Source organism: Rattus norvegicus, chromosome 8, assembly GCF_021556685.1.
Source record: "Rattus norvegicus strain SHRSP/BbbUtx chromosome 8, alternate assembly SHRSP_T2T, whole genome shotgun sequence".
Taxonomy (NCBI): Eukaryota; Metazoa; Chordata; class Mammalia; order Rodentia; family Muridae; genus Rattus; species Rattus norvegicus.
This window is the reverse complement of record NC_141541.1, coordinates 80,999,122-81,023,115: the sequence shown is the minus strand read 5'-3', so window position 1 is coordinate 81,023,115 and position 23,994 is coordinate 80,999,122. Positions and strand designations below refer to the sequence as shown.

Below are 23,994 nucleotides of genomic sequence, written 5' to 3'. Positions count from 1 at the left end.
ACAAATCAGATAACAGAAATTAATTAATCAATAAATAGCATTTTTAATAGTCTAGGTTGGCCTTGAACTTACAATCTTCCTGCTTCAGCTCCTGAGTCCTAGGTTTGGAAATTTTAATAGAGAAACCAGAGTAGAGAGAAAGACAATCAGAGAAAAAAAGAACAGTTATTGAGACTGGAATAACATCAGTGATTTCAATATTATGTATCTTCAAAATTTTAAAAGAGGGGTGAAAAAAAATCTAAGAAAAGTATTTGAAGAGACAATGCCTGAAAACTTCCCAAAATTAACTAATCTACTGAAGATGAATTCTATAAAGCCCCAGTTGGATGATACAAAGTAATAAATAGTCACATACATAACAGTCAAACAGCTGAAAGCCAGCACTTGTGGGCAAGTTAACAAGAGACAGAATGAATACAGAGAAATTTTGATAGCAATTAAGAGGAAAAGAGTTCATCACATTCAGGAAAACAATTATGGACTAACTGCTAACTTCACATCATAAATAGTAAAGACTGGAAGGCTACAAAATAACACTCATAGCAATAAATGTGTTAAGCAATAATTCTATTTCCAGCAAAATTATCCTTTAAAACTCAAAGCAAAAAGGAGATATTATACCAAATGATGTATTTTCTAATTTTAAAAATATATTTTTAAAAATAATTAACATTAACTATCACTTCAACAAAGTTCTTGAATGCTCTCTTAAATTTATGAACAGCCTAACTAGTTTTCTACTTCCAGTCTGTTCACCTTATCTATAGCACATTCTTTCAAAAATATATATATTTATATTTGAGGGGGTTGGTTTTTTTTGAGAGGGTCTTTCTATATAGCCTAGTTATCTTAGAATTCTCTATGTAGACTAAGTTGGCTTTGAACTTGCAGAGATCCTTCTGTCTCTGACTCCTGAGTACTTGGATTAGAGGTATGTGCCACCATGCCTGGTTCAGTAATATATATATTTTTTAAGATTCTGAGCACTCTGTCTAGTTACAAGCCTTCTACTTGGCTTTCAATGAACTTAGGATGAATGGATCCTTCCTGTCATAGCTAAGCACACCACTACTCTGTATGCTACTTCTTACTATAATTCTATCATTCTCCTTCCTTTCATGAATTTTAGCTTACTGAAATCATTATATCTTCCAAATATTCAAAACTCATTCCTAATTTTGAATTTGTATATTCTCCCTTTTCTACAATGTACTGCTGGCAGGCCATGCATGGCACAACATTTATTTATTTATTTTTGTTTATTATTTATGTGTGTGCATGTGCATGCCACAGCATGCTTATGGAGGTCAGAGGATAAATTTGTGGAGCTGGTTTTCTTTTTACTTGGGTTCTGAGGATAGAACTCAGGTTGCTAGGGTAGAGTACCAAGTGCTTTTTTATCCAACAAGTCATTTGCCAGACCATGGTTGGTTTCTCAGGTTTGCTTAGCTATCATGAAAAAGAGGCCTTTCCTGATCACATCCACTTAAGTTTATTCTGGTCACCATTGTTTATTTGCTTCAATGTGCCCTTTCCAAATTTTATGATGGCATTTATCAATATCTGATATTTCAAGCTCATTTGCTTAATGTGAAACATTTTTTGTTCTTATTTAGTATTTTGTAATAGATATTACTTATCTTTTCCCTATTTTTTGCATGATGAAAAAACATGAATAATCCTCCAAAGTATGTATGCCTTAAGGATACCTAACTCTAAGAGTATCTGTTATTTTAGTTGTAAAAAGGAAGCAAAAAGATTGCCTATTTCAGAGTATTACTGTAAGACAACAACAAGAAGTAGAGGGATAAAGGAAGAAAGGAAAAGGAAGTCAGTGAAGGAAAACAGGAAGTGAAAGGTACAGGTAAAAACTTCCCTACAAAGCCATCCTTCAGCCATTAAGTTAGAAATATAAAGAACTGATAGAATTTTCTCCCTATGAACAACTGTTACTCATTCACCTTTTGAGAGACTACTACGTAAACAATAACAGGAAAAAACCTAGTAAGATATATACTTATTACACTACCAGATACCTCAAGCCATCCAAACCCCACAGAATTTGGATAGGAGAAGGTTCTGAAATGACAAGGAAAGGGAATTTGCTATCTTGACAACGCATAATTTAATAGTGCAAAGTCCTGGATGCTCAGGTATATAGGGTGTAGCCTAGGCTCCTGGGAAAGCAAATAGTATTAACTCTTAGCCCACGTATGAGGGTATATGTTGGGGATGCCTGTGTGAGAATGTCTTACTGAGTAGCCTATGCCAGTTTTCAAACCTGTAGCCACCTTGCCGTCGCCTTTGTGAGTGCTGGGATTGCAAGTCAGGGAAGATGGCTTGGTTTTTTCCTATACATTTAAAAGACCTGAAGGCTGGAGAGATGGCTCAGTAGTTATGAGTTCTTGAAGAGGACCTGAATCTTGTTCCTAATACCCATGTCAGAGTATTACTCAATCCCCTGTAACTCTAGCCTCAGAGGATCCAACAACCTCTCCTGGTCTGCAGGTAATTGCACTATGTGGCAACCACTTATACATACACATAAATAAAAATAAAATAATAATTTTACAAGACCTAAAAGGAACTACCAATATAAACTTATCATTGTGGCTTAAATTCTTAAAAGCTGCAACCCAAAGACGAAGATATAATAACAAAAATAAATTCACTAAGAATATAAAAACATTTATTAAAGTAAATATTGATGGTTTTAGTAGTAAATGTACACTATCTTTGTAGGTGAATTCTAAAAGGCTAACCAACAAAACAATGATAAAAAGGTTATCTCATAAATCAATCTACCAAATATCTGAAATGTTTTCTTTAAATAATTTCATACATAGTAATTAGAACTTTAAAAATTACCCATTTAATGAAATGTTTAAGTAATCTTTCAGTAAAGGTCAGTAAGATTCAAAAACATAATTGCTTACAACTCTGACTTTAGCACTGATGAGCTATATACAAGAAAATGGAGAGTTAATAATGAATGTACCTAGAGCGTTGTAAATGTAAAATTTATTTACACAAACTCAAGTCATATTTAGAATCATTATTTAGAATGGCAGATTGTGAGGTACTGTACTTACCAAAATGCAGTCCACTTTAGATTGTACAGTTTTGCTAAAAGAAAAAAAAGTGAGTTAATAAAAATAGAGCATTTTTAAATATAAGAACTTCCCTCAAACAGTAATTATATAAACTAAGGAAAACAGTGAAGCATCTCATTAAGTACTGCATTTTGTTACAATGCCCACTAAAGTACAAATGAAAGCAAGTCATGCAAAACACTGAGATACTTTACACAGTCTTAAAAGATAATGTAAACTAAATTACCTTTCACAGAAAGTCTAAGAGCCAAGAAGATGCAACAAAACCTAGTTATGGGCATGGGAGACGGCTCAATGGTTCTGAGCACTTGCTACTCCTGCATAGCGGTTCACAACCACCTTTAACTCCAGTTCCAGGAGCATGCAGTGCATACACGTGCATGTGTGCACGCACGCACGCACATACACACACACAAACACACACACAAATTGTGTGGCCCTGACTATTATGTTTGTGTGTGTACATGTATACATGTGTTTACTCATGTAGAGACCAGAGAACCTCAGCTGTCACAGAAAAATGCAGTCTACTTCCTTTAAGATGGTGTTCTACTGTCCTGGGGCTCACAACTAGACTAGACTGGTTGGCCCAAGCATCCTCCGGTCTCTTCCCCAGTGCTGAGATTATAAGCACACACCACAATATCCAGCAATTTTAGGTGATTTCTGGGGCCTGAACTCAGGTCTTCATGTTTGAGAGACAAGTAGTTTATAAGCTGAGCTAAATCTTTGGCTCAGATTTGACTAATGCTTACTATAGGAATCCTTTATATATCCTAGATGCCAACTCCTCATACATATTTGACTTTGCTAATTAATAGCATCTCTGTCTAGTCAAAGTTAAAATTTTTAGTCCAAATATATTTTAACTTTCTCTTTATGATGTATTTTGTCTTGAGAACGCCTATCTAGAGTTAGAGAGATGGCTCAGTAGTTAAGAATGCTTACAGCTCTTCTAAAGGCTGGAGTTTGGCTCCCTGCACCCACAGTGAGCAGTTCACTGCTGTCAATAACTTCAGCTCCAAGAAATCTGACACCCCTTTTCTGGCCCACATGGAAATGCACACAAATATAGCATATTTATATTTTTCCCCTCTTCTCCCCACAAATATACACACAAAATTTTAAAAAGTAATCTGTGTATACATTCTATTTTTAGGACATCATTTAAAATCTCACTCTCTACTTGGAATTTCTGTGTGTGGTATGTGTAATATACATTTTTTTTTTGGGAAAGCTTATACCAAGTTTCACGAATTCTTCAATCTATTCTTGGACCTTTTCTACTTTATTATTAATCTTATTGTTTTTCCCTAAGCAGTGCTACATCTAGCTAGTTGATTATTTGACTTACTTTCTTTCTTTTTTTTATAGGATAACCACTTATTTTTATTTTAACTTTTCATCTTTTTTTTCTCCATCTTTATTAAATTGGGTATTTCTTATTTACATTACAATTGTTATTCCCTTTCCCGGTTTCCAGGCCAACATCTCCCTAACTCTTCCCCTTCTCTATGGGTGTTCCCCTCCCCATTCTCCCCCCATTACCGCCCTCCCCCCAACAATCCCGTTCACTGGGGGTTAAGTCTTGGCAGGACCAAGGGCTTCCCCTTCCACTGGTGCCCTTACTAGGCTATTCATTGCTACCTATGCAGTTGGAGCCCAGGGTCAGTCCATGTATAGTCTATGGGTAGTAGCTTAGTCCCTGGAAGCTTTGATTATTTGACTTTCTTTGTCCTTTTTAAAATGGCCAATGATTCATGGACATTCACTCTTACAGATGAACTTTTTAATATTTTTGTTTGTTTTATGTATTTAATTAATTTATTAGTTGACACAGTGTCTCCCTATGTAAACCTTGGTTAGCTCAGAACTTATTATGTATATTAGGCTGGCCTTGAACTCAGAGATCTGGCTGGCTCTGCTTTCCAGTGCTGGGACATGTTCACTACATGCCAGGTCCATTCATTTTTTTTCTCAAATTCCACAGTAGTTCTCCTAAGAGTTACATCTAATAATACAGATAGAGACTGAACTGGGGTTGGGGAGCAGATTAATTCCATGACATCTCATAGATGGTATATTGATAGTTACTATCTAGTTGGTTTCTGATATGACAAGTTACTGGCTTCATGGGCTGACCTTTATCTTCACCTTTATCTTCTTGTTCTTATTAGTTTTAATGGGATACTGATCCTCTTGTGGAGAATCATTTCATGTGTAGATAATGATATTTTGACCATTTTCAGCCTTTATATTTCTTTGCTATTTCTAGCTGTAATCTCTAGTACAATGCTGAGGAACAGTAGTGACACAAGTTATCTGTTTCATTTCCACATTAAAGATCTTTCTTCCAAACTCTTTGAAATCAAGAGAAATGTTAGTTTATGGAAGTAACTAAAAATTCCACGACAGAGATCCCGTACAAGACACTGCTAAAGGGACCGAGGACAGATAGGGATGAGACCAGATAGGTTGTGAGCCTAGGGAAACCTAACACTATGATTCTGATAAAGCAACATGAGCAGTAAAATGCCTCCTAATGACATACTGCTATACCCGTGGACTAATGCCTTGCTAAATTCATATCAGAGAAGCATCTTGTAGCGGATGGGAATTAACACAGACCAATAACTATGTGCAGAGAGTGAGAACGACTTTGGGGTACTTGGTCCTAAATGGGATGTTCATCAAGCCCTTCCCCTAGGATCAGGAGATTCATGCAAAAGAGGAAGAAAAATGATAAGAGCCAGAGGTAATGGATGACTCCAAGAATGCTGTTCAGATACAACAGGATTGGTGCACTTGAACTCACAGAAACTATGGTGGCATGTACAATATCTACGCAGGTTCAAGTCAGATGTAGTTCTAGCACTAAGAGGAGGGATTGGACATGGGTCCTATCTCTAAACAAGAAGTTATCTATAACTGATACAAACTGAAAAGTGAAGGAAAATCAGTTTGTACCACCAGTGTCACTGAGTGTATCAACCACACCCCAGTGCAGACCCCATGCTCAGGAGTGGTTGGCTAATACGCAACAGTCTTAATGGTACTTCTGTGGACTTGTCATTTTACTATGTTCCAACTTTTTTTCCATCTTAATGGTCTTTTGCTTGCCCTGCTTCCCCAATAGGGTAGAGCATAGTGGCTCAGGCTTTAAATTCTGGAACTGAGGAGGTGGAGGCTGGAAAATCAGGAGTTGAAAGTTAGCTTTGGTTGCATATTGTTTGAAACTACAATACTCTACTTTTTAAAAAAAGGTGATTTGGGAGGCTAGAGAGATTGCTCAATGGTTCAGATGCTTAGCTAGGCACAGTCCTACACAGTGTTCAATCCATTCCTTGTACCTAGGTGAAAAGATAAAGGTGTGGCTATGTGCCTGTAATTCCAATGCTGGGAATGGGTAGACAGGTGACTGTCTGAGACTCAATTGTGTCCAACCAGCCTAGCCTCATCAAGTGAGCCTTAGGTCAATGAGATACCATCTCAAAAACAACTAACCAACTTATCACCCAACATGGACTATTAGCCTCTGAATGTGCAGTACGCACACACTACCCTAGAGTCCAGAGGGGGAAAAAAAAGCAGTACATAAAAACCAAATCCTGAATGATCCAGGTGTCATTCAGTAGACAACAGTTTTAACGTTAAGAATTATAAACATGCTCAAGTATATAGGAATGATCGTAATAAATGTGTACATAGAGGTGGCTCAACTGAAAAATTTAAGCTGTGAAAATAAAAAACAAATGTAAATTCTAGAATATAAAAAGTTGTAACATATATAATAAAAGAACTCACTGGATGGCTTCACAGGCCAGCAGATAGCAGTAAAAGGGTCATAAATGAAAAACTGATAGATCTTACTGAACCTAATGGAGAAAGAGAAGTCATGAGGTAATACAGCACCAGATCAGCTGGTCTGTGTCAGGAGAGGAAAGATGAAACAAAATATTTAATAAAGGTCAGATTTTTCACAAACTTTATAACAAAGAAAACTTTACAGATTGCAAGAAGCGAGAAAACTCCCAGCCGGACATCTGCCAGCCCGGAGGAGGAAACATATAGATAAAAAGCATTCCGTGAAAAGTAGCCAGAGAAAAGCAATGCCACAGATGACAAAGAAGGAGGGAAGAACGACTGTCTTCAACATAGGCAACAGATCTGCAAGAAGTACATCAGGGAAATCCAAGAGACCTAGAAGATCCTTTAATGTATGCTGATGTGGCAAACTATCTATCTGTACAGAAAGCAGCATACCTTATACTACAGGCCACTTTGAAGTAGATCAAAAACTAAACATAAAAGCTGAAACTATAATGTATCTTGAAAAAAAAACATACAAAAGTTCTATAATTTGAAAGTCAGAAAACCATTCACAGGATGTAGGAGTAATAACCTCTGAAAGAGAAATAAATTACAAACCAAGTGTGGTGCTATACACCTTTAATGTCAGTGCTCAAGAGGTGAAGTCAGGAGGATTAGTAGCTCAAGATCATTTTCCAGCTAGGAGGTGAGTTAAGGACCAGTCTGGGTTACATGGGGCTTTGGATGCTATAAAAATGAAAAGCAAGTTCTATGTGTTAAAAGCACCAAGTAAGAAAATATTTGCAGTATATATCTGATAAAAGATGATCAGAAGAACTCCTGTGACTCAAAAGTAAAGACAAGTAACCAATAATAAACATGTAAACAACTGGAATAGAAATTTTATAAAGAAAGACTATACAGAGGTCCAATAAATACATGAAAAGATAGTCCACATAAATAGGTTCTCAGGAAAGGAGAGAGGTAAAATAATACATTAATAGCATACTAATATAATTTAAAACAAATGGGTTGGAGAGATAGCTTAATGGTTAAGAGCACTGACTGCTCTTCCAGAGGTCCTGAGTTCAATTCCCAGCAACCACACAGTGGCTCACAACCATCTGTAATGGGATCTGATGACCTCTTCTGCTGAGTCTGAAGACAGCTACAACTTACATAAATAAAATCTTTAAGAAAAAAAAAACCAAAACAACTCAAAACAAAACAAATAGAAAGGAAGGAAGGAAAGAAGGAAGGAGGGGAGGAAGGAAGGAAGGGAGGAAGAAAGAAAGCAGGCAGGCTGAGCAAGCCTTGTTAGTAAACCAGTAAGCAGCACTCCTCCATGGCCTCTGCATCGGATCCTGCCTCCAGGTTTCTGCCCTGTTTGAGTTCCTGTCCTGATATCCTTTCCTGATGAACAGTGATGTGGAAGCTTAAGTCAAATAAACTCTTTCCTCCCCACATTTTGGTCATGGTGTTTCATCAGAGCAATAGTTACCCTACCCAGGACAAGAACAACAACAAACAGAAAAGAAAGATAAAGAAAAGAAAAAGAAGCCAATGCTTTTGAATAAAGGAACTCAGATCCCACAGCTATTTAAGAATGTAATGTTAGAATCAGCTATTGCTCAGGCTCTAACACCTGCAGCAGCCCATCCCCTCTGACAGACACTGACAAGCTTTTGAGATATTGTCTGTGAATCTCTAATTGACAGACTTACAATTGCCACACTCTCTCACTTGGACAAGTATATTTCCATTAAATTGGGTACTGCTGGCAACATATCCTGCTCCCAACCCCTTTCCCTGACTTCTGCATGTGAGATTAAGAGAGTTTGGCTAGGGGTTGGGGATTTAGCTCAGCGGTAGAGCGCGCTTGCCTAGTGAGCGCAAGGTCCTGGGTTCGGTCCCCAACTCCGAAAAAAAAAGAAAAAAGAAAAAAGAAAAAAAAAAAGAGAGTTTGGCTATAGGCTTGGGCTGTAAAATAATCCCCATCCTCAGAAAGGACTTGGGCTTTGGGGGTCCCTAATTTCCTCTCTTAAGAGCACCTGCTATATGACTATACATCCATGGCACCAATAACTCTTTTTTTTTTTTTTGGGTTCTTTTTTTCGGAGCTGGGGACCGAACCCAGGGCCTTGCGCTTCCTAGGCAAGCGCTTTGCCACTGAGTCAAATCCCCAACCCCCCAATAACTCTTAATAAACTCCATATCCCCACAATCTGTTTCAGTGTTCTGCTAGAACACAAATCTGAGATCTTTCTTTAGGTAAATGTATTTTACTTACATGAACCATTTATTTCCTTCTGAGATACACTATCCTGCAGGGTTTTTCATAAACATGATTTATATAAGTCATTATAAGTCTGTTGGGGGCTGGGGATTTAGCTCAGTGGTAGAGCGCTTACCTAGGAAGCGCAAGGCCCTGGGTTCGGTCCCCAGCTCCGAAAAAAAAGAACCAAAAAAAAAAAATAAGTCTGTTGATATGATTCTTATGATATATTACTTAATGTAAGAAAAATTATATTGAGTACAACTTTAAAAATATTCCATTAAATGTTTGATAAAATAAATTTTAACTGAATAAAAGAAAATATCATGTGAACTTCTTTACACTTACACATCATACATACAATAAATTAAAAATAAAAAATGACTTATAAAAATCACACATTTATTTTTATTTGCTACTGTTATATCTGATAATAATGTCTCAATTGTAAAATGGGATTTTAATCAAGAACATTTTGTGCCCTAGTCTCAGGATTTTGGAACTTCCTTTTCCATAAACCCATTTTTTATTCCATTGAGTGAGCTGGAGGAAGGGTCTGGCTATATCCAAAGACACTGACTCTTTGCTGAGCTTCAATGCCCTCTAGTGCTGATCCTGCAGAGCTAACTAGAGGTTCCAAACACAGGTCAAAAGTTATATCCCCACCTGGGGAGGGTGAGAAGAGAGGAGAGGAGAGGAGGGGAGAGAAAGAGAAAGAGAAAGAGAGAGAGAGAGAGAGAGAGAGAGAGAGAGAGAGAGAGAAAGAGAGAGAGACAGAGACAGAGACACAGACACAGAGAGAGAGACAGAGAGAGAGACAGACAGAGGAAGGGAGAGACAGAGAGAAATTCCTTAAGGTAAAAGGCCCTCCAAACCAAAGAGAATCATCTATCTACAGAGCTACAATATCCATATCATACCTACATTTAAAAAAAATGACATGGATATAAGACAAATTTAATTAAAAATTTATATCAAATAACCACTTTACTTTCTTATGCTCCAGCAAATCATAAAAAAGAACCTTATGGAATCAAGTGTAAATGAGGATAAGAACTCACCTGACTCTAAAGCTTCTGCTCTTGAGACTAGGCAAGCTAAAGAACACTGCGAGCCTCATAGCAAAAGCACAAAACTGACCACAGCAATAAGTGATATAGACCAACATTTTCTAGGAAATAAAAACCCAAACGATGAATGAAATGCCTACTAGAGAGTCGCATTAAGTCAACAAACAAACAAAGAAACAAGTATTTCCTCTAAGGAAGATTTTTTTCCCTAAGGCTTGCAGAGGGCATGTAAGTAAAAAACATACAACTCATGATGTCCTATAATCTTCCAAAATCCAGACTCCAGATGAAATGATTTTTTTTTCTATTCTTTTTTTTCAGAGCTGGGGACCGAACCCAGGGCCTTGCGGTTGCTAGGCAAGAGCTCTACCACTGAGCCAAATCCCCAACCCCCAGATGAAATGATTTTGAAAGATGATCAAAGGACAGAGAACATAGAATATAGTTATAAACAGAATGATACTGAGAAGTTTCAAAACAAGACAGTTATAGTTGCATACAGTAGGGCATACCTTCACACTGTGTTCATTTTAATAGGTATGAAAACCATTTCTTAATCTGCTTTTTCCTGACAACTATCAAGCTTGAGTAACTTTGAATAGTTTCACTGACCTTACTTATTATGTCTGATTAATTTTGTGCAAATTTCTACTTGCCTATTTCTCTCTTAGAAAATTACAGGATGCCTACCTGTTTCAAATGCTAATCTCAAAGTTGATTTTCAATTCTCTTCTCTGGGTTTGTGGTCTATCCTATTTCTCATTATCAACACAAGTTTGATCACCAAAACATCAAAATTAAATAAAAATGCCCTGATATTTCACTAAAGAATGCTAACAAATGTTTATCTACACATTTCCTTCAGAAAATAGATGATAGGAGTTCCAAGTTACTTTATGAATCTAGTATTAACAAAGTACTTCTGACACTGACGGAAATATATATCAACAGAACAGAACAAAAAACAAGGAAATAAACCAACTCAACTATGCTAAAGGGTTTTACTGATAAAGGTGCAAATGCAGTTGGATGGAGGAAAGGAAGCTCTGTCAACAAATGGTACTGTGGCGACTCACACCTGCATGCTATAGAGAGAACCCTGTACTCTTTTGGAAGGCTACTGTTAAAATACAATGAGAAACTAGAATATATGAGGGTGAAGAGGTGCAGAAAACGGAACCCAGCGTAAAGCTGGTAGGGAAAGAAAAATAGTGAAACAATACAGGAAGCAGTATAGAAATCCTCAAAATACAAATCAAGCACAAACACCAACTATTAGAATACATGCCCACAGCAACTGACAGAAGAACTCAGATACCTGTAGACCCACGCTCAGAGCATATTATTCACAAGAGAAACTGTAAAAGCAACCTCAATGTCTGTCAATGAATAAATGGATGTAAAATATGACATATCCACAGAGTATTACTCATCCTTAAAAAGCAAGAAATACATGCTACAAATGCACAGGTCTAATAGTTTGAAACACTATCAACCAAAGGCCAAAAAGTTTAATTCCACTTTGTACTCATAAATCAAATCACAGTGCAATCAAATTCAGAAGAAGAAAGAACTGTGGATACCAGGGATTAGAAGGCAGTGGGACCGTGGTGTTTTTGTTTTGTTTGAGACAGCATCTCACTTTGTAAGCTTGGCTGGTGTGGAACTCACTGTGTAGAACAAGCTGGCCTTGAACTTATGAAGGCCTGTGCCATCATCTTTGCTTTATTCATATTCTTAAAAATGGTTAAGCAGTAAATTTTGTTATATATATTCCAATATAGTTAGAACAAATTTTAAAATGAACTTCAAGCTTTACCTTATTTATCCTTTATTTTACAAATTAACTCAAAATAGACCACAGACCTCCCTCTCCAAAAAATAAAAAAATAAAAAATAAAACCTTTGAGGGAGAAATAGGAGAAAATGGGATCAAGAACAAGGCAGTTCTTAGATTTGACATCAAATCACTATCTGTAAAAGGAAAAGCAGATATTGTTAAGAGGATTAAAAACAAAACAAGACGTCAGTTTTTTGGTTCAGCATAGAAAAATCTAAAGTCACCAGTTAGTCCTCAACAAGGAAAATACTGAAAAACAGACAGATCTCCTCTTAGATCAGGGAGAAGTCACAGGATAGACCAAGTCCCTTTGCGCTTGAGTGACTGACAATCACCAACACAAGTCTCTGTGAGGTCCAGAAAGTTCAGAGTGCAGGAGAAATATCTAAAGTATGGAAAGGAAAACTCTCAATAGTTAGAGAGCCAACCTGTAACACTAAAAACAGAAAGAAAAAAAACAACCCAAAACAAACAAACAAACACCCTTCAAAACTGAATATCCTCTCTTCTTAACCAAAACCGGAGGAAGTCTGTTGACATTGAAATGTTAAAGGAAGTGATACACAGACGGCTCAGCAGTTAAGAGGACCTGAGTTCCATTTCTAGCACCTACACTGGGCAACTCACAAATGCCTCTAGTTTCAGATTCAGGGGATCTGTCATCTTCTTTAAGCCTGGATATATATATATATATATATCAAAATGAATGTTAAAGGAAATGAATAGAGAAGACTGACAAAGGTTAGAATACAAGTACACAGAAAGGAAGAACTTTAAGTACAGAGAATGTGATACTTAAGACTCCTTACATTCCTCTTAAAAAAGAGTCAGTGCTTGTTTATTCAAAATAATAACAGCATATTAAGTTATACATGCTTATGCACACATTCCCTCTTCCTGCTTCTGTATGAATAAGTTGGGTAACAAAAGAAGGGACTATTAAGAAAGCACTCATATAGGGGTTGGGGATTTAGCTCAGTGGTAGAGCGCTTGCCTAGCAAGCGCAAGACCCTGAGTTCGGTCCCCAGCTCCGAAAAAAAGAAAAGAAAAAAAATAATTTGTAAGTTTTGTATTTTAGTATTAGTCCTAATTGTTAATTGTCTGCAGTTTATGAATTAGACTTAACCACAGTTATGTATGTCTAGAATGAAATAGTGAGTAATGGGGTTTAGGACTCAAGATTTTCAGGCATCTAGTGGATGCCTCACAACACATTTTCCAGGAATAAGAAGAGACTATAGCAATGTGGGATGGAGAAGATTTGAAAGCAGGCAAGGCTATCAGAAATAGAGTAGCACTACATATGATAAAGTAAGATACATTTTGCAAAAAGACACTTTACCCCATAAGGTACATGTGGTGATTTGATTATGCTTGGCTCAGGGAGTGGCATTATTAGGAGGAATGACCTTGTTTGGAGTAGCTGTGACCTTGCTGGAAGAAGTATGTGGGCTTTAAGACTTTCCTCCTACTGGTTTGGAAGCTAGTCTTCTAGCAGCCTTCAGATGAAGATGTAGAACTCTCAGCTCTGCCTGCACCATGTCTGCCTGGACACTGCCACGCTCCTACCTTGATGAGAATGTAATGAGCCTGTAAGCCAGCCCCAATTAAATGTTGTCCTTATAAGAGTTGCCTTGGGCATGGTGTTTGTTCATAGCAGTAAAACCCTAAGACACTACACGAGTCAAATGATAAAACTGGCAGAACCAGCTGGTACAAAGTCAGTTTAGGACACATTTGACCCTCATGCTGTCAATCACCGCTGCAGAGTACTGAGCAACAACTGTCATGGCACACACAGAACATTCACCAACACACACCACATTCTGAGCTACCAGAGAATGCCTTAACAAATTTTCTTTCACAGTATAACAGCATAAACTAGGAATGAAAATATAAAGATAGAAAACTGCAAATATGTAGAGATGACCCAAAATTTGTAAACAACATATAAGTTTTAAAAAAAGTTTTGAGACAAAACTTTATTTTTAAAAAATGTTTTATGTATATGAGTGTTGTGACTGCATCTATGTATATACATCATGCACATGCCAGAGTCATCAGATCCCCTGAAGTTACAGACAGTTGTGAGCTCCCATATGGGTGATGAAAATCGAACCCAGGTCCTTTGTAAGAGCAACAAATGTTCTTAACCACTAACCCAACTCTTTAACCACAAGAGAAATTTTAAAATGCTTTGAGTTGAATAAAAACACAATCCATCAAAGCATGTGAGAAGCAACAAAAGCAGTGCTCAAAAAGAAATTATTTCAGAGTACATGTATGACCCAAGTGTTCAATTTATAAAAGGAGGAAAGTAAGATGCTATGGTACGAGGCTCATTTGTGGGTTTAATCACTTGACCCCAGCTAGTGGTGCTGTTTTGGGAGGCTGTGGAATCTTTTGAGGCAAGGGGTGTGGTTGGCAGAGAAAGTCTACTTATTGGAGGAGAGCCCTTGAGGTTTCCCATTTTGTTTTGTTTCTAGTCTGTTAAAAGGATATGGTTAACATGAGACATAAACTTCTACTAAGGTGGACAGAATCACTCTTGCCACCATACTTCCCCTGCCATGATAAACTGAGATTCCTTGAAATGATGAAACAAAACAAATCCTTCCTTAAGATGCTCCAAAAATCAGGAATCAGAAGGCTCAGAGTAAAACTGAGGACTAGAACATACATAAATGAGGGAGGGCATCCTGGTTCACCTGTAATTCCAGCCAAGTAATGGGAACCTGGGTATCCTTAAAGTAAGTGGCTAGCTACATCATGATTAGTCACATAGACAAAGTCTGAATTTTATGGTTGAAGAGTGATAGACAATGATATTGAGTATCAACCTCAGGCCTCAATCTGTATTTGTATACATTTACAGGAGCACACACACAGGGCCTACACTAATGTAAATATGTATACATAACTACACACATGAAATGGAAAAAGAACAAAGTCATCTTACCACAGGACTGAGAAAAGTAACATCTTAAAAAAAAACCCCTATAAATACTAATATCAGAAATGAGAAACTGGACATTTAAAAGGTCAAGAAAGAAAAATCTCTGTACAACTTTATAGCATCAAATTTAATAACACACATAAAATTTCTTGGTTAAGAAAATCTGCCAAAAGGAGCCAAAACCATCCAATGGAAAAAAGATAGAATTTTCAGCAAATGGTGCTGGTTCAACTGGAGGTCAACATGTAGAAGAATGCAGATCGATCCATTTTTATCACCCTGTACAAAGCTTAAGCCCAAGTAGATCAAGGACCTCCACATAAAACCAGATACACTCAAACTAATAGAAAAAGTGGGGAAGAATCTCAAACACATTGGCACTAGAGAAAATTTCCTGAACAAAACACCAATGGCTTATGCTTTAAGATCAAGAATCGACAAATGGGATCTCATAAAACTGCAAAGCTTCTGTAAGGCAAAGGACACTGTTGTTAGGACAAAACGGCAACCAACAAACTGGGAAAAGATCTTTACCCATCCTACAACTGATAGAGGGCTTATATCCAAAATATACAAAGAACTCACAAAGTTAGACTGCAGGGAGACAAATAACCCTATTAAAAAATGGGATTCAGAGCTAAACAAAGAATTCACAGCTGAGGAATGCTGAATGGCTGAGAAGCACCTAAAGAAATGTTCAACATCTTTAGTCATAAGGGAAATACAAATCAAAACAACTCTGAGATTCCACCTCACACTAGTCAGCATGGCTAAAATAAAAAATTCCGGCAACAGCAGATGCTGGTGAGGATGTGGAGAAAGATGAACACTCCTCCATTGTTGGTGGGATTGCAGACTGGTACAACCATTCTGGAAATCGGTCTGGAGGCTCCTCAGAAAATTGGACATTGTACTACCTTTATAGTACCTCTCTTGGACATATACCAAAAAGATGCCTCAACATATAACAAAGACACGTGCTCCACTATGTTCATCACAGCCTTATTTATAATAGCCAGAAGCTGGAAAGAACCCAGATGCCCTTCAACAGAGGAATGGACACAGAAAATGTGGTACACCTACACAATGGAATATTACTCAGCTATCAAAAACAATGACTTTATGAAATTCATAGGTAAATGGATGGAACTGGAAAATATCATCCTGAGTGAGGTACTCCAATCACAGAAACATACACATGGTATGCACTCATTGGTAAGTGGATATTAGTCCAAATGCTCGAATTACCCTAAATGCACAGAACACATGAAACTCAAGAAGGATGACCAAAATGAGAATGCTTCACTCCTTCTTTAAAAGGGGAACAAGAAAACCCTTGGCAGGGAATAGGGAGACAAAGTTTAGAATAGAGGCAGAAGGAACACCCATTGAGAGCCTGCCTCACATGTGGCCCATACATATACAGCCACCAAACTAGATAAGATGGATGAAGCAAAGAAGTGCAGGCTGACAGGAACCGGATGTAGATCTCTCCTGAGAGACACAGCCAGAATACAGCAAATACATAGGTGAATGCCAGCAGCAAACTACTGAACTGAGAACGGGACCCCTATTGAAGGAATCAGAGAAAGGACTGAAAGAGCTTGAAGGGGCTCAAGACCCCATATGAACAACAATGCCAAGCAACCAGAGCTTCCAGGGACTAAGCCACTACCCAAAGACTATACATGGACTGACCCTGGGCTCCAACCTCATAGGTAGCAATGAATAGCCTAGTAATGGCACCAGTGGAAGGGGAAGCCCTTGGTCCTGCTAAGACTGAACCCCCAGTGAACAGGATTGTTGGGGGAAGGGCGGTAATGGGGGGAGGATGGGGAGGGGAACACTGATAGAGAAGGGGAAGGGGGGGGCCAGGGGGATGTTGGCCTGGAAACCAGGAAAGATAATAACAATTGAAATGTAAATAATACCCAATTTAATAAAGATGGAGAAAAAAAAAAAGAAAATCTGTCAAAATTAGGAAATGAAGTAAGTCTGAACAGGCCTGGATCCACTAAAGAAATGGAATAAGTACTGAATAGTCTTTCAAAGAAGAGAGCGACAAGTCTAGGTGAGTTCACTAGAAAACTGCACCAAGAATGTTTGGTGATCTTCAACAAAAGAACAAAAGCAATAATAATGAAGAAGTGTTTAAATGGCCATAGAGCTTCTGGACAGCCACATGCAGAAAGAGGTAAGTAGATATAAGCATTGCACCCTGAATAAAAACTAATTAAAAATGGACTGCAGAAGTAAATGTAAATGAAAAATATAGATGCTAGTAAAGGAAAACATCTCTATGAGCCTGCATGCTCATATTGCGCTTATACTGAGTGCGTGTGTGTGACTTTGCAGATGTAAAATCAAAAGCAAAATTTATATAAAAAAACCTGTTGGTTTGGATGAATTAAAATTACAAATGTCTGTTCTATGAAAGACACTGTCAAGAGAATGAAAGGGCAAAAGCCAGGTGACAGAATCTGTAGAAGATGCACTTGACAAGAACTGTTAAATGTGCTGTAGACCCTGTCTTAATCTTCTCCCCCAAAACAACAGGCCTATAACTCAACAGTAAGAATATACAAGAACCTAATGTCAGATGTGGTGGTGCACACCTTTAATTCCGGCACTCAGAAGGCAGAGGCAGATGGATGGATCTCTGTTAGTTTAAGGTCAGCCTGGTCTACAGAGTGAGTTCTAGGACTGCCAGAGCTACAAAGAGAAATCCTGTCTCAGAAGAAAAGAAGAAATAAAAAAGAAGAAAGGAGGAGGAAGAAGAGGAGGAGGAGAAAGAGGAAGAAGAAGAGGAGGAGGAGGAGGAGGAGGAGGAAGAGGAGGAGGAGGAGGAGGAGGAGGAGGAAAGTCCAAGAATTATGTACAAATCTCAGTACTGGAAGTATACAGATGGTAACCAGCAGGTGCATAGATGCCCCCTGTATACACATCATTAGGGAAATGCACATGAAAACACCACGCATCTACGAAAATGTCCAAAAGATCCAGAAGTTTGGTAACATCAACTGTCATAATGACACAGAGCAAGCTTTTTACTGACAGTGAGAACAGAAGCTGAGAGTGCCTCTTCAAAGAAAAATTCCTTACAAAATGAACCATATTTTTAACATATGTTCCAGCAATTGTACTCCCTGGCATTTATCCAAAAGAGGTGAAAACATGTGTTTACACAAAACCCTACACACGTGTTTATAACAGCTTGATTCATAATAGCCTAAAATTAAAAGCAATAAAAATGTCATTCTGCTGGTGAATGGATGAATAAACCACGGGAAAATAATCCATCAATGAAGTATTACTCAGTATTAAAAAGAAATGAGCTGTTGGGGATTTAGCTCAGTGGTAGAGCGCTTGCCTAGGATGCGCAAGGCCTTGGGTTCGGTCCCCAGCTCCGAAGCGTTCTCTTGGGGTTGGGGATTTAGCTCAGTGGTAGAGCACTTGCCTAGCAAGCGCAAGGCCCTGGGTTCGGTCCCCAGCTCCGAAAAAAAGAAAAAAGAAGAGAAAAAAAAAAAAAGAAATGGGCTATATAAGCCACCAAAAAAAAAAAAAAAAAAGCATGGAGGAACATCACTAGATACAAATTAATAACTGAAGTAAGCCAATGTGAAAAGAGCGTATATTGTATATCATGCCCACCAACAATCTGGAAAGGTAGCCTTATGAAAACAGTAAAAAGATCAGTGGTTGCCAAGGTTTGGAGAGGAACTAGAGATATACAGTCAGGGCACAGAGAAGTTTTAGGGCAGGGAGACTACTCTTCATGACGTAAACATGGGTGCATGTCCTTATGCATGATATATAGTATTAAGAGTGAATGAAGCCCATGTGATTATGTATTGTGGGTCATAATGTGTTAAAGTAGGTTCAAAAATTTTAATAAATCTATCACTGGTATAGGATGTTGATGACAGAGGCAGCTATGGACGCTGGACAACAGTGAGAATGCAGGCAATCTTTGTGCTCTGTGTAGCACTGCTACAAACGAAACTACTCTAAAATATGATCTAAAAGCCAGTTTATAAAAGACAAGTTTCAGGTTGAGAAAAATATTTCATATTAATATTTAGATTATATTTAGACCAAGACTTAGTGTGTGTGTGTGTGTGTGTGTGTGTGTGTGTGTGTGTGTGTGTATGATTAAAAAGTGAATAGGCCAGTAAGAATACATGCAAAAAGATAAAGAAATGTATATACATATGGTAAACACATGAAAAAGACAGCATACGATTATTAAGCCATTAGATAAATGTACAATGAAGCCACAAGACACACACTACACACACACACACACACACACACACCTATTAGAACAACAAAATTAAAGAATGTCAGCACCAAATACTGGCAAAGAACAAACAAACAAAAAGGGATCATTGAGACACTGTTGTGAAATGTTTTGCAATTCCTTCAAAAACAAAACTGAGCAGGAATCTTCATTCTTAGGCAGTTATCTGAGAGACATGCAGATTGTGTTTATATAAACCTACACAGGAATGCTGATAGAGGCTAGCTTCTAAGAGCACAAATTACAATCAACCATGTATTCTTCAATATGGGAATTGCTACACAAATGACAGTTATAGTATTCAGCAATAAAGAGGAATGGTTCAATGAGCAATATAGGTAAGTAATCAAAGAATTATGCCTAACGAAAAAGGCTAATCCCAAATTTTATTTACTATAAAATTTGATCTATGTTCTTGAAATGGCAGAACTTTTAAAAGGAAAACAGAAGAATGATCACTGAGAATCAAGGAGGTTAAAGGTGAGGACGCAGTGGGTGTGGCTGTAAGAGGTACAGATATACCATCAGAACTTGAGGGTAATGGAGACCGTCCTGACCCTACCAAAAAACCCATTTTGGTTGTGATACCTGACTAAAGTGCTGTAAATGTGACTGCTGGACCAAGTTAGGCAAAGTCCAGATGGACGATTTCTCCACCTCTTAAAACTGCATATGAGTCACTCAATGGTTCCTCAAAATAAAAAATACAATTAAAGTTGAGTATTAGAAATGCAATAGTTATTTCTGTTCTGAAATGTGCATTTGGCTCTTTCTTCTAGGAGTTTATATCGTAAGAACATTTTCCTGCATTGTTTTGGAGGTTTTCTTTTAATTTATTAACTAAGAATTGACTATGGATCAAGGGTAAAAGGAGTTACTTTACTTTGCCTTTAATAGCCCATTCTTCCCTATCCTACACAGGCACACACCATCTAGGTTATTTAACTGTATATAAACGTCAAACTCCACAGATGCTGTGGCCCTTCAATCTTGTATGTGGCACAGCTATTTTCTGAGCTCCTCCTCTTTAATACACACTAGCTACACTCATCCACAAAAAAACTTAAATCATACTGGCTTTCTGAAAAATGCAGTTAGATTTAATTTGTAAGGAATCGATCTGGGTGTGGTTGTATGTACTACAATCCCATTACTTGGGTGGCTAAGCAAGGAGGGTCATGATTTCCCATCAGTCTAGGCTACAAAAAATACTCTGTCCCAAACCCAAAAATATAAAGGAAAAAAATTACATTGGGGCCAACATGAAAGCTCAGTGGATAAAGGCACTTAACCACAAATCCTGATAACCTGAATTTAATTGCCAGGACTCGGATGGTAGAAGAGAAAACAAGTCATGATTTTTTTGTGTGAAGCTTTCTAAATAGATTAACCCATGGCAAGTTTTATTTTCCAATTACTGCTATTCATTTCTTTTTCTCACTTCAATATGGTAAAAACTTCTGAATATTTCTAATTTAAAAAGTCTGTTAAATGTTTTCCTTTAATAGTATACTTTGTGATTTCTTGGTACTTTTCATTGAGGAAAACCTATTATATTGTTAATTACTGAAGAGCTTTAACAGGAATAGATACTAAACACCATTGGTTTTCATCTGCAGACCTCATAGAGCTGGACACTGAGGGTTTTATGCTGCTCAAAGTCTGGACTTCCTTCAAAATGTATTATGTTTGGGATGAAGTTAATTTATTAGTAGTTCAACTTGATATCTTTTAGTATTAGCTTTACATTTTGTTAGGATCAGTCTAGAATAACTATGTTTGTAGAGAAAAACTAGTCCTATGGTATTTAATTTATATAGTCTCAACTAATATCAACAATGCTCAGAAAGATGTACTACATCGAGCTCATTGAAAATTTGTTTCTCAGCAAAATGTGGCCTCTTTAACTATAGGTCCCAACAGCTGCTTTCTAGAATTAGCCCTGTATATCTGACATTCAGTACTCAGGCAGAGTGAGGGACCGGCACCTTTAAAAGAGTTTCTAAAACTTCTCAAACTGCCCCCTTCTCTCCAGTATTTAGACATGTAGAGCACAGCTTCTTTAGCAGCTGTGCACTTTAATAATGGTTTACTCCATCTCAGACCTCTATGTAAGAATGGTCTGTTCTCTGCTTGGTTGAACAACACTATGGATCGTCAATGAAAGTACACCTGTTAGACTTCCATTCTTTATCTTTATTATTTAATAATAAATATAACTAGTATGTGATGTATGACAGGGTATGTGCAATACACATTACTCTACTAAGGTAGGGCCTAAAAGTGAGAATTAAAATTAACTTTAGGTATTTTAAAAAGTTTTTATGTCATTAAGAAAATTGAGAAATAAAATAATGTAAAAGGAGTTTAAACCAAGAACATTTTCTTTAATGAGTATCTGCTAACTTTGGTGTATTTTCTTCTATTTATACACAAATATTTGAATATATGTACATTAAGATCATTTTAATATTAGGACAGAATCAACTGTTTATTTTTCTTTTCCCATGATGAATATATTCAAGTTATTATACATTATTTAACAATAGGATCTTTTATTACTATATAAAAAACCTTATTAGTAATTTAAAAATAAGCATTCTCTCTTTGTTGAACATTGATGCTCTACCACTATAAATTAATGCTTTGTTCTCAGAAGCCACACAGCTCACTCCATAATTTAGGTCTTAATATTTAAGTATTACTTTGATGAAGTCTCCCTGACCCAGTAATCTGCTTAAAACAGTAGTCCCATTCCTGTCACATACAATCCCCTTTTCTACTGCTTTACTTTCCCTCAGAATTTACCACCATACTTGAGTATGCACTGTTATTTATTGTTTAAACTGATTAAATTGACTCTGCCCTAATACTGAAATGATCTTAATGTACATGCATATATAAACAGAAGAAAATACACTAAAGTTTGCAGATACTCAGTACAGGAATGCTTTGGTTGATGGGTCATTTGTTTATTTTCCATGTCTCCTTCCACCAAGATAGAAGGTTTGGTCTGGAGAAGGATCTCAGTGGTTAAGAGTAAACACATCTTGCCCCTTTTGAGGACCTGAGTTTTATTCCTAGCACTCAAGTGGCTTACAAGTACTGTAACCCCAGCTCCAGGGATCTCACACCCCTAACCTCTGTGGACACTTGTACATACCACACTCTATACAATACACATAATTAAAATAATCAAAATAAATATTTTCTTTTACAAAGAGATGCATTAATGTTATCTATAAAACAAATAATATTCCTTATATACAGATGGCATGTTAATGTATGTTCTTTGAATTTTACTGGGGTTAAAAAATAGCAGCTGACAACTTGCCAAGTACTTATCATATGCAAGATTCTATTTTAAGTGTTTTATATGAAACAGCTAACTTAATCTCTACTATAACCCATAAGGTGCACAAAATGAAAATAGTTTCAAAAGGTTAGGTTACTTGGGTTAGAAAATTTAGAAATTAATTCTAGAAAACACTATAAGGCTTGCTGTCTGTAATTTTGAGTTTTCATTTTAAAATGTTTTATAATAAAAGTCTATTTGTAAGTTGTGGATCTTAGCAAAAATTTTCTGCCCATCTTAATAAGAAAAATCAATTTAGAAAAATGTATTCATCTTACTGGTTCAAAACATGCTGAAAAAAAATCTGACAGTTGTCATACATGAACACATAAAGGCACAATTGTTTGGAAATATTTCCCACAGAAAAACCATATGTGTGTGTGATTCGTGACTGAAATTCAAGATAATATTTTGACATTTTGCTTTTTTCCTTTTATAGAAAGAATCAAAAGCTTTGTAGCCTATCTGAAGTACTAGAAGTCTGATCCATGAGGATAAGACTGTAAGGAAAATGAACAGAGCCAAGTGAACTTCCTGAGTCTAGAAATCTATGCACTATAATTAAAGCCTTATCAAGGTGTTAGGTAAAAATACTACTTTATACAAATATATTATCTTTGATATTCTATAATTACTCCTAATTGTTATGTTACTCAGGCAACACAATACACTTTTTTCTTTTTTGACTTTTCAGGGTTTTTAATATTCATATGCAGAGGTCTGGATCATTTCACCTCCTTCACTGCCAACTGCTTCAGTTTCTCTGCCTTCTCCTTGTCTCTGATAACCAGGATGTGAAGATACCTGCTGCAGTGAACTTTGAACTTCTCATTATCTTTGTTCTCCCTGATCTTGACAGACTTAGGAACCTTCCACAGGGCTGTGAGCAACTGACACTTGGTTCTGGTGTCTGTACCCACCCCCAAAAAACCTTCCTCCCACAATGCACTTTTCAACTACTTAAAACATCAAAGTGGTGTTGGGGCTGGGGATGGTTAAGTGGTTAAGACTGCTCTTCCAGAGGTCCTGAGTTCACTTCAGAGCAACTGGTTACATGCTGACTCACAACCGTCTGTTATGGGGTCTGAAACTTTCTTTTGGTGTGTCTGAAGACAACTACAGCATACTCAAATAAATAAAATAAATAAACCTTTAAAAAATAAGCAAAGTGTGGACCTCTGAGATGGTTCAGTAGGTAAAGTTCTTGTTGTCAAGGTGAATTCTGTCCCTTCAACCCTATGATAGAAGAAAAAAAAAACAATTTCTGAAAGT

General features: G+C 37.1%; 1 protein-coding gene across 4 annotated transcripts in view; it reads right to left on the bottom strand.

Annotated features, from left to right (window-relative positions):
* Rfx7 (regulatory factor X, 7) overlaps positions 1-23,994 on the bottom strand; it is an 85,976-nt gene that overhangs the window by 41,509 nt on the left and 20,473 nt on the right. For all 4 annotated transcript variants that reach the window (XM_087562202.1, XM_087562200.1, NM_001127490.2 and 1 more), the window contains 1 exon segment: positions 3,096-3,129. In XM_087562202.1, coding sequence (XP_087418328.1) covers positions 3,096-3,129 — 34 coding nt within the window.